The sequence below is a fragment of the Rhinichthys klamathensis genome, unplaced genomic scaffold, assembly GCF_029890125.1.
Source record: "Rhinichthys klamathensis goyatoka isolate OS25496 unplaced genomic scaffold, OSU_Roscu_1.1 h1tg000019l_1, whole genome shotgun sequence".
Lineage (NCBI taxonomy): Eukaryota > Metazoa > Chordata > Actinopteri > Cypriniformes > Leuciscidae > Rhinichthys > Rhinichthys klamathensis.
In genome coordinates this window covers 291,191-308,933 of record NW_026606570.1, presented here as the reverse complement: position 1 = coordinate 308,933, position 17,743 = coordinate 291,191, and the positions used below count along the sequence as shown (strand labels likewise).

The window sequence follows — 17,743 nt, the reverse complement described above, 5'->3', positions numbered from 1 at the left end:
CAAAAACATAACATTAACAAAAACATTAAAAATGGTAGTTTAGAAACTTTTGCTCATGCGTGCACGCCGCACACACACACACACCCGTGTGATCATGATCATTGTATATAAGAGGGTATATAAGGTTATGTTTATTACACCAAATAAACATCACCCAATTATGTGTGGCCTTTGTCCGATCGTTTTGACGGGCATGCCATGTAAGGCCATGTTCACATCCTTGTAAAATAAGCTTGCTTATATGTAGTCTAGGACATGTGATTGAGATTAGAGTAGATTTAGGACAGCGCTGATACACAAGGGCCAGGGCACAGACGTTGACCAGGTGACTCTCACTAGGGTGCTTTGGACACTACATACATACTATAGGTATAATATCTTCCTTCACGTTGAGTTTGAATCAGACAACACAGTATTTATTCGTCTGATAAGTCCTTAATAAGATTAACGTAATGTTAAGGTGTTGTGAGTGGTTGCCAAAGCGTTGCTATGGAGTCCTGAATACGTTAATATGTGAATGCTAGAGTGTTCTTGTTGGTTTCAAGGTGATAGTTTTTTAAAGAAGCCAGTCCTTAAGTCTGTATGACATTCTTGTGTTCATGTTATATTGCAGACCACTTTTGCAGCTATTGAGGTAGGATATGGATAAAGGCCAGGGATACATTTCTTATGTTTAGTTTCAAGTGTGGGTTAAGGGGTATGGGTAAGGTCAACAGTGTAATTACTGAAGTAACTACAGAAATGAATTACAGCTATAATTACATGCCGGTATTAAATATAAGTACAATGTACATGAATGTACACAATAAGTGCAATTCTATTAAATTATTAATTTGAATGTTAATACATAGTTAAAGACACTTATAAAGTGGGTCCAGTAACAAATAATGATGGTGAATGATATGGTAATCATTCAATGCTACGTTATATTTGAAAGAACTATGATACGGTACCATCACACCACTTCCAAAAAGGTGCTCTTAGTTCATTTGATTTCCCAATCGATTTGCGTGTCAACATTTATGACCATGACTGACTTAGATTATCAGACAAGCTTAAATAAATCGTAATAAGGAGTAACAAATAAAGCAATAAGGAAACTGTGTTCTCTGTTAATGCTTAATTTTGGACCCACAATTTCCCTTTCGTTTGCATTATGTGCATAGTCAAAAAAATGCCTCCATTTGTTTCCATAGGTCCATGGTGTAGATAAATACATCAGGTGCACAGGCCTGGTAAAGTTTTGCTAAACAAATATTTGTTTTGGTCAGGACAGGACCTGCCATAGAGCCATATACAAGTTTGGACACACCTCACCTAATTTTAGGTTTCATTATTGCATTTCAGAATCATTTTAAAGCCTACAAAACTACAAAATAACACAAATTGGATAATTATGTAGTGACCAAAAACTGTTACACAAATCAAACCTGCCCTATATTTTACCTTATTCAAAGTCGTCACACTTTGTCTTAGTATCTTATTCTTAGTCCTACTTAGTATCGAAATAGTTCACAGATATGCTGGACATTTCCTTCAGTATCCATTCAAACTCTTGGAACTCGTGGAAATCTTCACAGCATTATTTGAAGTTTTGCATTTGCAGATTGCGTGCAGGTCTGAAACCTAACAAACTGTCCTCTGTCTCCACCACAGTTAAAAATATCCTTCAACGAGTCCAGCCTACAGAGCACATTTGAATACCCGTCCGAGACCAGCGCGTGGGAGAGCGGAGAGGAAGAGGACGAAGGAGAGGAAAAAAGAGGAGAAGATGACGGAGGGATCATTGCAGGGAGGATAAGCATTCCTCGTGCCAGCTACACCAGCTCACCCACTCACTCCAACAACACCACGGGTTAGTAAGATGAGAAGAATGACAGGAAAGGGATAGAATGAGAGGAAGGCACAGAAACCATGGATGAGGTGAACAGGAAATGGATTCGGTTCACATCCTATTTTTATCCAAACGTTTTGTCCTATATATCTTTTGGGATGCAACTCTTGGAATGATAAATAGGATGCATTGCAAATTGGGACCTGTTTCTTGTGGTCTTACAGGAAGTGGGGGCAGTTTGATGAATCCATAGTAGATATAAAATAATGATTCATGTTCAGTATTGTAGAGATGCTTGTTGAAATGAATGAGGTGAGGATGATTTGTTGGGCTGATCTCTCAGTGTTACAATAAAGCTCTATGGCTCTACATTTGAACAGTGTGGACACCTGCTGGTCAGTAATGAGGTGTTACATTTATTGCATTTGGGTAGTTGACAAGCACATTTTGCAGAAACAAATAAGAACAAATTTTAACATTTAAGAAGTCAACATACTGTATATGTAAAGGTACAAGGAAAGGTGTATATAAAAATGTTATAATATAAAAATGTACATAATTGCAATTATATGTCTAAAATATTTTTAGATGAAGTATAGTTTCTGTGATGATTCTTCAGTCTGTTTTGACATTGATTAATATCGTTCTTCTCGTGTCCTCAGATCTGTCCAGTTACACACCCAAACACTCAGTGGAGTTTAATGCCTGGCAGGAACACAAGCTCGATGAGTCGGCTCACCGGGAGGAAGACACTTCACAGAGTACAGAGGGGGTCATGGTAAAACAAAACAAAACAAAAAAAAGAATATATACAGTGTAAAATGAATAGAAAATGTGACTGGTCCCTGTTCATGTAAAACGAGGTGTACAGTGTTTTCTATTTGGCATTGCTTGCTAGTTGCTTGGGCGTTCTGGGTGGTTTATCACGGGCCCAAGTGAAAATAGCCCTCCCTCAATTTTCTGTGGCCTCTATGGTAATGACAACTGCATTAAAATGCACAAGTGACTCTCATAAATTATTGTTCTGTGTGTCCATGGAATACAGCAGTGTCTCTTGTTCACAATAGGTTACAGAGATAACCATAGAAACATTTAAGCACAACTGCAAACAAGAAACACTACCATTCAACAGCTTGGGGTCAGATTTTAAAAAAAGAAGAAGAAATTAATACTTTTATTCAGCAATGATGCTTTACATTCATCAAAAGTGAGAGTAAAGACATTTATAATGTTACAATTGATTTCTGTTTCACATAAATGCTGTTATTTTTTAACTTTCTGTTAATCAAGGAATCTTGAAAAAAGCATCAGGTTTCCATGAAAATAAGCATATTAAGCAAATATGTTTAATATGAAACTTAAAAAAACAAACAAAAAAACAGAATGATTCCTGAAGGATCATGTGACACTGAAGACTAATGACTACTGAAAATTCAGGAATCAATCCCATTTTTAAATATATTAAAATAGAAAACAGGTACGTATTTTAAATTGTAATAATATTGCCAATATATTTATATAAATAATATATTCCTTTTTTTGCAGATTTTTTTTTAATTGTGTATATATATAATTATATATATGTATACTGTGGAATTAAACATGATATATGTTAAGAATTATTGCCGATAACCAATAAAGTACAGTATTAAAACTCTTTACTGTTTATTAAATAAATAAATACACAAGAAAAACTTTAAAAACGTGAATTTATAGTATGAATTGTGAGATCGATACCAATATTTTTAGAGTTTATGGGATAGTCAAGTCAAGTCACCTTTATTTATATAGCGCTTTTTACAATACAGATTGTATCAAAGCGCTTCACAGTGATAACATGAAAACAATATAACAAAGTTTGTTTCTAAAAGAAAATTGCGTCAACGTCCACCTTAAGAAAGGCAGATCAATAATATTATTGAATATTAAATGTCCCCAACTCAGCAAGCCAAAAGCCAAGGCAACAGTGGCAAGGAACCAAAACTCCATCAGGTGACAGAGTGGAGAAAAAAAAAAACAAGAAAAAAAACCTTGGGAGAAACCAGACTCAGTCGGGGGCCAGTTCTCCTCTGGCCAACGAAGGAACAGTGCATGATTCGGGCAGCATTACAAGTCAGATTGGATCGGAACATTTAGAGTATTTATCCATTTCCATCTTTTGGAAGTCCAAGTAATCACGCCGGTATTAAGACGAGTTGTTGAGGATCAGTGCCGTCCACCATAGAGAGTCCATATCGCCCGTGTTGAGTCGTCACTTCACAGGCTTTGTGATTGGGGCATCTGAAGTCTCCGTGAGAGGCTGGATACAAACTGGAGCTGACGAACGCCATTTTCTCAGGACTCGCGTCCCGAGATAACAGCAGAAAAGCAAAAAGGGAAAATAATTAGCGTAGCTGCTGTTCATAATGATGATTTCCATAACACAGGCGTGAATGATAAAACATGAAGACAGTGACTCTTGCGTCCCAAAATCACCCCCCTCCGTCCCCCACTCAACTCAGCCTTGCTTACTGACCTCTACGTCCCTCCTGCTGCTGAGACCTAACCACAATCTCTCCGCAACCCAACCATACGCGCCAACCCGTTTGACTAAGGCTGTCAAGCCCCACTGGTGCGTTAATGCAGTTTCAGTGGCAACGGTTCCGTATGGCATACCACCTACCGCAAAACACAATATCTGCCCAACCACCCGTCATTCACGCAATATACACAGGAACAAAATGACTGTAAATACTATGCAACCTATACAAATAACCTACAGTCTCTTCAAGTTTTATAGTATTAAATGCATTTGATCTGATTCAACAGTGGTATAAAAGGTAAGCATTATGTAAATGCTTGGCTAAAGAGATGCGTCTTTAATCTAGTTTTAAACTGGGACAGCGAGTCAGAGCCTCGAACAATATCAGGAAGGCTATTCCAGAGTTTTGGAGCTAAATGTGAGAACGCCCTCCCTCCTTTAGTGGACTTAGATATCCTAGGAATGACCAGAAGCCTCGAATTTAGTGATCTTAAAGAACGCGATGGATTGTAGGGCGATAGAAGGTCTATTAAATACACAGGAGCTAAACCATTTAGGGCTTTATAGGTCAGTAATAGTACTTTGTAATTGATACGGAACTTGATAGGTAACCAGTGTAGAGATGATAAAATTGGTGTTATATGATCATATTTTCTTGACCTAGTAAGAACTCTAGCGGCTGCATTTTGCACTAACTGTAGCTTGTTTATTGAGGATGCAGGACAACCAGCTAATAAAGCATTACAGTAATCTAGTCTCGAGGTCATGAATGCATGAACTAACTTTTCTGCATCAGAAACAGATAGCATGTTACGTAATTTAGCAATGTTTCTAAGGTGGAAAAAGGCTGTTCTTGTAACATATGAAATATGATTTTCGAAAGACAAGTTGCGGTCTAGTATAACATTTACATTTACATTTACATTTAGTCATTTAGCAGACGCTTTTATCCAAAGCGACTTACAACTGAGGACTAAACCAAGCGAGTCATCGTGAAGAGGCAAAAGCAACGCAAGAAGTGCTCAAAATACAAAGTTCAGACATAGCTCGGAGTAGCATAAGCCAGGCAAGCGAGGATTTAGAGGAAAGGATTTTTTTTTTTTTTTTTTTTTTTTTTTTATGTTAAATGCTCCCGGAAGAGATGAGTTTTCAGATGTCTTTTGAATGCTGTCAGGGATTCTGCATTCCGGATGAGGGTGGGGAGATCATTCCACCAGCATGGAACCGTGAATGAGAATGTTCTGGAGAGTGATTTTGTGCCCCGCTGTGATGGTACCACGAGCCGTCGCTCATTGACCGATCGTAGGCTTCTGGTAGGGATGTAGACTTGTAGTAGTGAGTGGAAGTAGGAGGGAGCTGAACCTGTGGTCAATCTGTAAGCAAGCGTCAAAGTCTTGAACTTGATGCGAGCAGCGAGTGGTAGCCAGTGCAGAGAGATGAATAGAGGAGTGACGTGGGCCCTTTTGGGCTCGTTGAAGACAAGACGAGCTGCAGCATTCTGGATCATTTGTAGAGGTTTAGTTGCACATGATGGAAGTCCAGCCAGAAGAGCATTGCAGTAATCAAGCCTAGAAATGACCAGAGCCTGGACGAGAAGTTGTGTTGCATGCTCAGTTAGGAAAGGCCTGATCTTCCTGATGTTGTGCATGGCAAACCTGCATGATCGAGCTGTCTTTGTAATGTGGTCTGTGAAGGTCAGCTGATCATCAAAGATTACTCCAAGATTTCTGACCGACCTTGATGGGGTGATTGAGGAAGAATCTAGCTGGATAGTGAGGTCGTGCTGTAGAGACGGATTGGCAGGGAGGACGAGAAGCTCAGTCTTTGCCAGGTTGAGCTGCAGGTGATGTTCCCTCATCCATGCCGAGATGTCCGCCAGACAGCTTGAGATCCGTACAGCTACTGTGGGATCATCTGGTTGAAATGAGAGGTAGAGCTGGGTGTCATCAGCATAGCAATGGTAAGAGAAACCATGTGCCTGTATGATGGGTCCCAGTGATGTGGTGTAAATGGAGAAGAGGAGCGGTCCGAGAACTGAACCCTGAGGAACCCCTGTGGTCAGTTGATGTGCTTTGGATACCTCACCTCTCCATGTGACCTTGAAGGACCTACCTGTGAGATAGGACTCAAACCAGTTGAGGGAGGTTCCAGTGATGCCCAGTGATGAGAGGGCGGACAAGAGGATCTGATGATTCACAGTGTCGAAGGCAGCAGACAGGTCCAGTAGAATGAGAACTGATGATTTGGAAGCAGCTTTTGCGATCCGTAGGGCTTCCGTGACTGACAGCAATGCAGTCTCAGTTGAATGTCCTTTCTTGAAGCCAGATTGGTTGACATCCAGCTGGTTGTTCAGAGACAGGAAGGATGATACTTGGTTAAAAGCCACTCGTTCAAGTGTTTTCGCAATGAATGGTAGGAGAGAGACAGGTCTGTAGTTCTCTAGAAGTGATGTGTTTAATGTTGATTTTTTAAGCAGAGGAGTTACCCGAGCCTGCTTAAATGCTGTAGGGAAAATGCCAGTGTGGAGGGATGAGTTGATAATGTGTGTGAGAGCTGGTAGAAGTGTGGGAGAGATGGCTTGTAGAAGGTGTGAGGGGATGGGGTCTAGAGGGCAGGTGGTAGGATGACTGGAGAGGAGAAGTTTAGATACTTCTTCCTCGGTTAGTGGAGTGAAGGAGGAGAGAAGGTTATTGGCTGTGGGAGAGGTTAGTCTGGGTTCCTGTGCTGAGAACTGACTGCTGATAGTTGTAGTTTTGTTAGTGAAGAAGTTAGCAAAATCATCAGCAGTTAAAGAGGAGGTGGGTGGTGGTGGAGGTGGACAGAGGAGAGAATTGAATGTCTTGAACAGTGAACGTGTGTTAGAGGCGCTGTTGATCTTGTTGTGGAAATATGAAGATTTTGCGGCGTGAACATCAACAGAGAAGGCAGAGAGCAGAGATTGATACCTACTGAGGTCAGATGTGTCTTTTGAATTGCGCCATTTCCTCTCCGCTGCCCTGAGTTCGGTCTGGTGTTCACGAAGAACCTCAGATAACCAGGGGTTAGAGGGAGTAGCGCGTGCTGGCCTAGAGGAGAGAGGGCAGATATTGTCTAAAGAAGAGGTTAGGATGGAGCATAAAGTATCCGTTGCAGTATTCACATCCAGAGATGAGAAATGTGAGGGTGAGGGAAGAGAAGATGACACAGCAGAGGAAAGATGGGATGGAGAAAGTGAGCGCAGGTTTCGTCTGAAAGTAAATGGTGGGGATGTTGGTGGAGCATGGGTAGTGAGTTGTAGATTGAAAGTAATGAGGAAATGATCTGAAACTTGGAGAGGTTTCACCAAAATGTTGTCTGTGATACAGTTGCGTGTGTAAACCAGGTCCAGTTGGTTGCCTGACTTGTGAGTACCGGTGGTGATGAGCCGTTTGAGATCGAAAGAGGCTAGGAGAGAGATGAAGTCTGTTGCATACGGCTTCGATAGGTGAATGTTGAAATCGCCAAAGACTACAAGTGGGATGCCATCCTGAGGGAAAGAGGACAGCAACACATCCAGCTCTTCTACAAAGCTTCCCAGTTGACCTGGGGGGCGATAAATAACTACAATATGGATCTTCATGGGAGTTGTAAGTGTAATAGCATGATATTCAAATGAGTTGTTATTGCATAGAGAAGAGAGAGGTGAATATTTCCAATTGTTAGAAATGAGAAGACCAGTGCCCCCACCCCTCCCCGACTGGCGAGGTGTGTGAGAGAAAGAGAAGTTGTTAGAGAGAGCAGCAGGGGTTGCTGAGTCTTCTGGACGGATCCAGGTCTCAGTCAAGCCCAAGATATTAAGAGTAAAATGAGATGCAAAGGCTGGAATGAAGTCAGCTTTATTGACTGCTGATTGACAATTCCATAGACCCATAGAAAGAGTGAGAGGTGAGTGTGAGGATGAGAGAAAAGGGCGCAGATAAGCAGTATTGCGCTGCCTTCTGTGCGTGGTGAGAGAGCGTTGTCGAGAGACAACAGGAATGTATTGAAAGCACATGATGATTAAGGGAAATAAGAAAAAGGGAAAGGAAAAGGTGAAGAAGATACTTTAAGTGCCTTGCAGGTGTCCTTGCTCGGTGGAGTCGCGCAGGTAGAGTCGCAGGTCTTTACCCGAGTCGGTCTTCACACGAGGAGGCTGAACACGAGAGCTGAATGCTTCCGCTGACGCTTCCGCGACAGCGCGCACACTACATAGAAATAATGCTATCAATCGTCTGAGTGAGGACAGCTGTGGTAGCCCTTGCAATTAGCACAGCGAAAGCAAATATCCCGACAATGGCCCAAATCGAAACTAGCTGTTATGAACAGCAATACTTAAGTGCTACAATAACAAACAGACTCCAACCTGTTACGGTATAACTCCCAGGTCTTTTACCGTAGAGGATAAAGTAACAGGACATCCTTCTATATTAAAGTTGTATTGTAAGTGGTTTTGTGGGTAGTTTTTTGGACCAACAAGTAATACCTCCGTTTTATCTGGATTTAGTAGCAGGAAATTACGCGTCATCCAGCATTTTATATCTTTAAGACACTCTGTCAATTTTGATGAGTTAGTGTTTTCATCTGGCCGTGATGAAATATATAATTGAGTGTCATCAGCACAACAGTGGATAGTCAGTTATTTAACTAATTCTTTGACTAATATTAGTGATCAGAGATGTATTACCATTGTATCAGCTTTGGATCACTTGTAAACCGGGTAGCATTTCTCTTTTCAACAAACCACATGTTTTTTTTTTGTTTTTTTTTACTGTATGTTCATAGCACAAACAGTTGTTCAAGACAAGTTACACACCAAAGTTTAATACTTCGTTTTAGGAGTAGAACAAACCCCTGAGCAACAGTTAAGACTTTTATTTAGCAGTGATGCATTACATTCATCAAAAGTAACAGTAAAGACATTTATAATGTTACTATAGATTTCTGTTTCACACAAATGCTGTTCTTTGAAATTATTCATCAAAGAATCCCGAAATATGTTAAAATGAAACACACCCCCGAGTGACAGTAAAAGTGTAAATTGACCTGCACAGAACCAAATTCTGAACAAAAGTTCATTTAGTCAACAACCATAATCAAATCATTGTCAAAGCAAATATTTTCACCTATAATTCATAAGACAACCATGGAATTAAACCTATTGATTAACTTTGTCTTTGTTGTTGTTCACCAGCTGACACCTGCCGATAGCTCCTCTCTGTCAGACTTCAGCAGTGAACCAGCCCTCTACTTCTAAACCTTCCAGACGTCGGGAAGATACGGGACCAACCAATGCCTGCCAGCACCAGCCTGGATGCAAAGAAAAAACTTCCAGAACAATGGAGACCTGTAGCAACCAACACGTAAACATACATTTCGTATTCCGTGGCCGTACGCCATCAGCGTCAACAGCAGGGTTTTCCTCACCGCTGATCCACGTAGCGGATGTGTCACACACATCTGACCTCCTGTTGCCACCGATTGTGAGCGTGATGGACTGTGTTAACGTGGAAAATGGCTTGAATAGCCATTCCGCTCTTGAATTTCACTCTTCCATCACGTACTTGCTCTACGTATGTAATACTCACCTCATGAAAGTGACCAAATTTCTAAAAGAGTGAAAGATGAAAGACTTGTCCTTTAAACAGAGAAGGAAACTTGAGGACTCCAGAAAGAGGACAATAAGAGGGTGAAGCAACAAAAAAAATGAAATAAGTGACTTGTTTATGTATGACTGGTGAAAGGGTGCCACAATCCTTGTTCTATGTGATGTTTTTGTATGTGCATGTGTAGGTCTGTATGACTCCCAAACTATAGAATTCGTCCACTTTAGTTTCATGTTTCCTTTTGTATGTCTGTGTTTCAAGGTAGACATTTCTAATGCACAGACCGATATACTATACAGATGAAATACTAACAACATGTTAGTGTTGACTTAGTGAATCTAGATCTGTTGTTTTTTTTAAGAGCTGCTCTTAATTGCTGAATAGAGTGAGCTGGTTAAGCAAATTCATTCTGTTTTGCTTTTTCATGGTAAAAGAATTGATTGATTACACAAATATACATAAAAATACTTGGTCATGATTTGGATCACAAATGCAATTTTAAATTCAAGTCAATCCTGTCAAGACATGCCCAGGTTACATTTGACCCCGAAAAAAATTTTTTTTACATTTTTTTTTTAAAATGATGCCTGTTTTTAGGCCCATCATTCTGACATTATTTCCATGACATTTAAGCTTGTTTTCCTCCGAAATTCTTATTACCGTAATACGTGTGAGTTGTTTTCCCCATTATTCATAATCTGGTAGTCTTACTGCATTACAGTAAAAAAAAAAACACTCCTATATATAATAGATTTTTTTTTATTGCATTATTAAATGTTCACGTTACGGTAATGACAAATTCGGTGGGACTGGATGTACCTAATTATTTGCCTCCTAATAATCCTTAAAATACTGTTTGAGCAAAATATAATGTATCTATTTTTGGGATGAAATATGACCTGGAAATGTTCTTGGCAGGTTTTGTGAGATTTACGATCTGAGATTGTTTTATTATGCCATTTTAAGCACAGTGTTACTAACTGATGCATCAGTTTGATCAATAATCATGCTGAAGTTTATATCCTTATGTGTTCTGAACTGGACATTCTTGCAGTACAAATGGGAGCGGTCAGTTTTAGTCATGAAGGTAGGAAACATTATTTTGTGGATTTTTGATTGGACATGCTGTAAGCATGTGTGTGTGAGAAACATGAAGACTAAATACACACAATGCCAACTGACTTGAGTGTGTCATGTCTGTTAAATGGCTTCGGTGTATCAGCTCACTTGTCTCCTCAGCCTTTCCGACCAGTATTGATGTATAGTTTGTACACTCCAGGATAAAGTTTTCATAATTTATTTGATCTCTTTTACCACTTTTTCATATTTTTAGTCAAAGGGGCAAACAGTAGCACTGAGGTGTTTCAGGATAATTCTTTTGATAATTTGACATCATGTACAAAATTACATGAGTGTTGATAAGACAGCTTACATGTACATCTTAGTCCTATGCTTTTGTATTCATTCATTTGCACTGTCTTTGTTTTTGCTTTATTTTGCACCTGATGCAGTTAAGTTTTGAGAGTTGGTTGGAATAATGCCTTTAAGGAATCTAAAATTACTTTCATATTATAATTTATTTAATAAAAATTATATTCTGTGTTCACTGGGAGCATAACATTAAATACAAACTAAACATATACTACCTTTCAAACGTTCTGCGGTCAATACGATTTTTGAAAGAATTGAAAACTTGTATTCAGCAAAGATGCATTAAATTGATCAGAAGTGACAGTAAAGACTTCTACATTGTTAAAAAAAATTATTTAAAATAAATGCTGCTCTTTTGATCTTTCTATTCATCAAAGAATCCTGAAAAAAAGTATCACGGTTTCCACAAAAATATTTAGCAGCACAACTGTTTTAACATTGAAAAGTAGACATGTTACTTGAGCACCAAATCAGCATATTAGAATGATTTCTGAAAGATCACTTGACACTGAGGACTGTAATGGCTGCTGAAAATGTAGCTTTGCCATTACAGGAATAAATTACATTTTAAAATATATTAAAACAGAAAATAATTATTTTAAGTTGCAATAATATATATAATATCAGTTTTAATTAAATAAATGCAGCCTTGGTAAGCATGCGACTTTCAAAACATAAAAAAATATCTTATTGACCTCAGACTTTTGAATGGTAGTGTATTAAAAAAAAAAATATCTGATTTTTGCTGCCTGTCTGAACAAAAATTTGAACCCATGATTCTTTTATATATTATAATTAAAGGCAATTTTTATTTAAGAAAAAACTTAAATAAAACTATTAAGAAATAAAACTATTTCACCAAGTGTTAGAATTCAACCAAATCTTACATTCTAGTTCTGCAGTATGTCACTTTAGCACTCGCTTACCATCCCAGTCTATAGACAGTAGATCCTCCAGATGTTCTTAGCAAACATAAAATATTCTTGAGGGATGCATATTAGACAGTTAGAGGGTTGGGAACTATTGCTTTTGTGTCTTACAAAATGTAATGCAACTTTAAGTGTTTCATTAGTTACTGTAACTCCAATCAAGCTGCTCATTGCTCTGGTGGTTAATGTACTTTTTGTCAAATGTACTAGTTTGTCAAAACTTTTTCTCATTCTTTCTGTTTTCTGCATCAAGAGAATATTAAATGTACAATTTGGTTTTGATGAACTCGGAGGGGAAAACACAAGGAAATATTCAATAAACAGATGAAGGTTGCGGAGTTTTCCCACTTTGTCTTGAGATATTATTTATTTACATACAGAAATTCCCTTTATAGCCTTTATAGCTTATAGTTATTGATAAATAACATCAAACAGATAACTTGTTCATTTGATTTATTAAAACATTAAATTTAAATAAAAGCATTACATTAAACACTACTCGTATATCAAAACATTATTACAAATCTATACACTTTACATACACAGCTTCCTGATAAGAATGAGAAGTTACACAGAGAGAGGAGATGAATGGAATATAGACAAATGAAAGGACTGAGTGAATGGGAAAATTCAGTATTTATCAATGATCTTTGCTGCTTCTTGGTTCAGTGGCTTTGGTCAGATTCCCAGTTTCCTTCTTCAAAACGCTTAACAGTGTCTGAGAGCTTTCAAGAATCTGAGAAAGACAGACAAGGTATTTGTTGAAACCATAAAACACATTTTCTTTGTGTAACTAACTAACTAACTAACTAACCTCTGCATGTTGCCCTACTTCTTTGGTTGGCTCAGTTGTATCATTCAGATTAATTAGTCTGAAATGTGGTGGCTGTCCACACATAAGCATCATTATTTAAAAAAGAAAAGAAAAAAAAGTACTGCTAAAAAAACAGGGTTTCTGAAAGATTTTTAAAAAACCTTTTTAAGATTAAGTAAAGAAAATTGAAGCAAATACGTCAATATGTTATCTATATGTAAATGTCTATTGAGAAACCTAATAATTTGTATTAGCAACACGTTTGACAATACAATTTCCAACATATGTCCATTCATTTTTAATTCATTTTAGAAAGAAAACTAGCTGGAATACCTCTACTCTCCACCACAAGATTATGGACATAACTTTTACTGTATCTTCATAACTCATTGACAGATATGTGTTCTTGTTTTAAGCTTAAACTTAATTCAAATTCTCTTCAAACTCAAATTTAAAGACTTGCATTTGCATCTAATGTAAATGTATCAAAGATGTTTAAATATTTGTATTGGAAAACAGGGAAAAATACTTAGGAAGATATTTTTTTTTGCAATGCATGCAACATATAATGCCATAACATAATCTGATTTAAGACCCTTATAAGGCCTTAATTTGAGTAAGGAGAATTAAATATAAGTAAATAGATTTATAAAGAAAATGTATTAGCAATCATTATATATTATGCTCAAAATGTGCTGTTTGGAGCTCAAGAAACATTTCTGTATTATCAATGTTAAAATGACATATTCTTGCATATTGCTTATTTTTATTTTTTTTATTCTCTGATGAATATAAAGTTTGAAATAGATTTTATAACAAATTAAATGTCTTCTGTCACTTTTCATTAATTAAATGCATACATTTATTAATTCCCTTTTAAAAAAGATCTTACTGACCCAAACTTTTGAACCACATATATATATATATATATATATATATATAATTATATTATTTATTTATGATTAAACACCATAGAAGCCATGGCTATATTCATGGCAATCAACAGTATTTCCCTTTTCAAACATAATTATGATTACAACAATATCACTTCAATACATTGTTTACAATAATCTAACAATTTTGTCTTTTGTCTTTAAAAAAAACAATCAATAGGCCTATACGAAGATATACATACGTATATACCAATAACCACAACAGTAATAAATCGCATTTACATCGAATCTTTCAATTTAATGATAGAAATTAAAAAATTACTCCAGGAGAAACCTTTTTAAAAATCTCCATTAATATATTTTCTGAATAAAAAAAAAAGTTTTCTAATATCATTTAAAAATGGGCATTCTATTAAAATATGTTTTACACTCAAGAAATTTTTACACAAATCACAAACCGGTTTCTCTTCCCCTTTCAATCAATATGAATGAGTGAGTCTTGAATGTCCAATTCAACATCTCCTGGTATATAACCTGGTCATATCTATTTACAGAATAGTAGCTCCTTGACTTACTGGATTTACCTCCTATAGTTTGTTATATGCATTTGTTCCATTCCATTCGCCATATATATATATATATATATATCAAAATTACAGTACAAGACTAATTTTATCGGCCATCCTGCTAGATATGTGATATTAACATTAGCACTGCACATTGGAGGAAAAAACACTTATAAGTGGTCGACTAATAAACAAAATATTCATGATGAAAACACAATACAATATTTATAAGCCAACATCTGGCCATTTTGAGACAATATCAGCTAGGCCTAATAATTTTGCCTGGCCAACTAACAACATTTATCTTGTCATCAATTTAAGTAATTCACTTCATTCATTTTATAAATGTTGTGTAAGTTTCATTTAAGATATTGGCACTGGTCGACAAAAAAAAAAAGGAGACAGTGAAGGTCTCACCTGTGCAACATTAATAAAGCTAGTTTTTGTTTTTTCTGGTCACTCTGCATGAAGACAACATGATGTATTAAACAGGTTGATTATGTCCTTACCTTCATGTAAGCAGCCTCCGTCTCTGCAATGGTGCGGTCAAAGTCAGCGCGGGCACTGAGACGGCGTGCCAGGCTCTCGTTCACACGACTCAGCTTCTCTGTCAGCACACGGATGTCATGCTGAAGACGAGTTTTCTCTGCTTCCTCCTGTTGGATCAGCCGATTTAGATCTTCTCTTTTAGAGCACAGCTCCTCTATACCTGAAAAAGAGGAGGAGGATGAAAAGGGCCAGTTCTTTAAAAAGAGGCAGCTCCAGGCACATCTAAAATATGTTTAATCAGTGTTGTGTTTCTTTACATTCATGTTGTGATAACTAAGAGGGGAGTGTGTATAAGTTGCTGATGAGGGCTTGCTCAGCAGTTCTTCCTGCTGATTTGTGCAATAAAGAACAGGATTTTATCAAACACTAATTCAAACAGTCCAGTAAAGTGATATATATATATATATATATATATATACACTCTCTGTGTGTGTGTATATATATATATATAAAACACATTTGTTTTAATTATTCATGTTTTAATTGTGTTTTATAGTTCTTGTACATCACTTTAGTTTCAATATCTGTTGTTTTTAAATGTGCTTTATAAATCAATAAATTAAACTAAACATATATATATATATATATATAAACTATACAGTACTGTGCAAAGTCTTAGGCACGTTAGTATTTTCACCCTCCAAAAGTGGTTTTAAGCCAGTTATTTATATATTTTGCTAAAGTGTGTCAGTAGGAAATATCAGTTTACATTTCTAAAAATTTATTTTGCCATTAATTGTAATAATCCAGTGAGATTGCATGAAGAAACTGAAAGAACTGAGATAGACTAAATCCAGAAGAACTGCAGCAACGTCTCCAAGACGCTTGAAGAAACCATCCTGCAAACTACAGTACTGTGTAAAGTTTTAGGCACTTGTGTAAAAATGCTGTAAAGTGAGGATGCTTTCAAAAACAATGTCATAAATAGATTTTATTTATCAATTAACTTATATTAACTAAATCAAATCAATATTTTGGTGTGATCACTCTTTGCGTTTAAAACAGCTTTTGTCCAGGTACACTTCTTGCTTTTTACGTCTGTTTCTTCAAGCGTCTTGGAGACGTTGCTGCAGATCTTCTGGATTTAGTCTGTCTCAGTTTTTTTCTGTTTCTTCATGTAATCACAGACAAACTCGATGATGGTGAGATCAGATCTCTGTGTGGATCATACCGGCTGTTGTCAGACTGCTTGTGCATACAAAAATCTCACTGGATAATTACAATTAATGGCAAAATTAATGTTTGGAAAGGTAAACTGACACACTATAGCAAAAGATATAAATAACTGGCTTAAAACCATTTTTTTGGGGTGAAAATACTAACGTGTCTAAGACTTTTGCACAGTACTGTATATATAACCAAAAAGTTTAAAACTACAACACAAATCTGAAACGAAAAGTTAATAGGCTAAAAAAAAGAAACCTAAAATGTCCCTCTAAAATGTAAAAAAAATCCCTCTAAAATGTAAAAAATAAATAAAAAATATACTAAACTTTTGAGCAAAATTAAATGAAAAGATCGTGTTGTGGGTGGGTACAGTTGCCCTAAAAAGTATCTGGACAGTAACTACCTCATAAAAATAAAAATAACCCTTTTTCCCCCAAGAGGAACATTTTTGCAAATTGTGTTGTATTCATTTTAAATCACTAAACTACAACAGATAAACAGCTGCTTGTCAAATATTGGTGAATCATGTTCTTAGTTCATGTAATGAAATACACCAGTGGTTACTCTGCTGGACACCTGTGTTAGTTGAAGAGAACTGACTTCATTCCAGTGGTTTAATATTTTGTTATCGAATGCAATGACACTGACATACAGGTGTCCAAATAATTTTTATTAAGGCTACTGAATGTAATTTAATGGATTCTGTTTCTCCAGCTTCAAATGAGATCATATTGATGTCTCTCACAAACCCTCAGATGTCGTCTTGGCTAAAAGCAAACAATTGTTCTATCAGGGAAAGAACAAAGAAAGGCACAATACACTATAGGTGTCACGGTAGTCTTCTAATCACTTCAAAGCTAGTATAATGACTGCAAATGTCAACGGAGACTAGCTGCATTCAAGTTCCTTCTAACTTACTCATCATCACGCGTACAAGTAAAAAAAAAAAAATATATATGAAAAATAAAATGTATGTTCCCCTGACAGCAAAATAGTACATCTGGGTCGATGGTTACTTACATTTGACAAGCTCATTGTTGTAGGTTTGCAGCGCAGCTCCTTGCTGGGTCATTCTGATTAGCAGGTTAGCTCGCAAACTACAAGAAAAGGCCTGCCTGCACTCGTTTTAACACTAAAAGCGTTTCATGCAGTGAAGTCAGTTAGTTAGTTGTACCTTCTGGTGTAAACTGTTTCTGGAATTCGCAAGCCACACACTTTACCGCGCGTTAAAAGCTGCAAACTTGCGAGGGGAGTAACTTTAAAGAAAACATTCCAGAAGCGGCTAAGTCAAGTCTCCCTCCTGTTTCCATGGGAACGCCCAAGAAGCGTCACCACGACAGTTTGCGTGGACTTTTATGTTAGAATTTAGAATAGTTATATTTAAAATAAAATCATTACATTAAACCAAATACTGTCAGAACATTAAAATTACAATGAAA

At 36.9% G+C, this 17,743-nt stretch overlaps 2 protein-coding genes across 2 annotated transcripts in view; one reads left to right on the top strand and one right to left on the bottom strand.

Moving 5' to 3' along the window:
• tprn (taperin) overlaps positions 1-10,187 on the top strand; it is a 36,108-nt gene extending 25,921 nt beyond the window's left edge. Inside the window, exons 2-4 of the mRNA XM_056235818.1 lie at positions 1,657-1,855; positions 2,497-2,612; positions 9,544-10,187. Coding sequence (XP_056091793.1) covers positions 1,657-1,855; positions 2,497-2,612; positions 9,544-9,606 — 378 coding nt within the window. The 3' untranslated portion in view covers positions 9,607-10,187. The remainder of the gene's footprint in view (positions 1-1,656; positions 1,856-2,496; positions 2,613-9,543) is intronic.
• A 2,707-nt stretch (positions 10,188-12,894) lies between these two features.
• On the bottom strand, positions 12,895-17,638 carry ssna1 (Sjogren syndrome nuclear autoantigen 1). The gene is made up of 3 exons (XM_056235866.1): positions 17,325-17,638; positions 15,098-15,297; positions 12,895-13,051 (listed from the first exon to the last, which is right to left on the bottom strand). Exons 1-3 carry the CDS (start codon positions 17,374-17,376, stop codon positions 12,956-12,958), a joined length of 348 nt encoding a protein of 115 aa, XP_056091841.1. The 5' UTR covers positions 17,377-17,638; the 3' UTR covers positions 12,895-12,955.
• Positions 17,639-17,743: the final 105 nt, after the last annotated feature.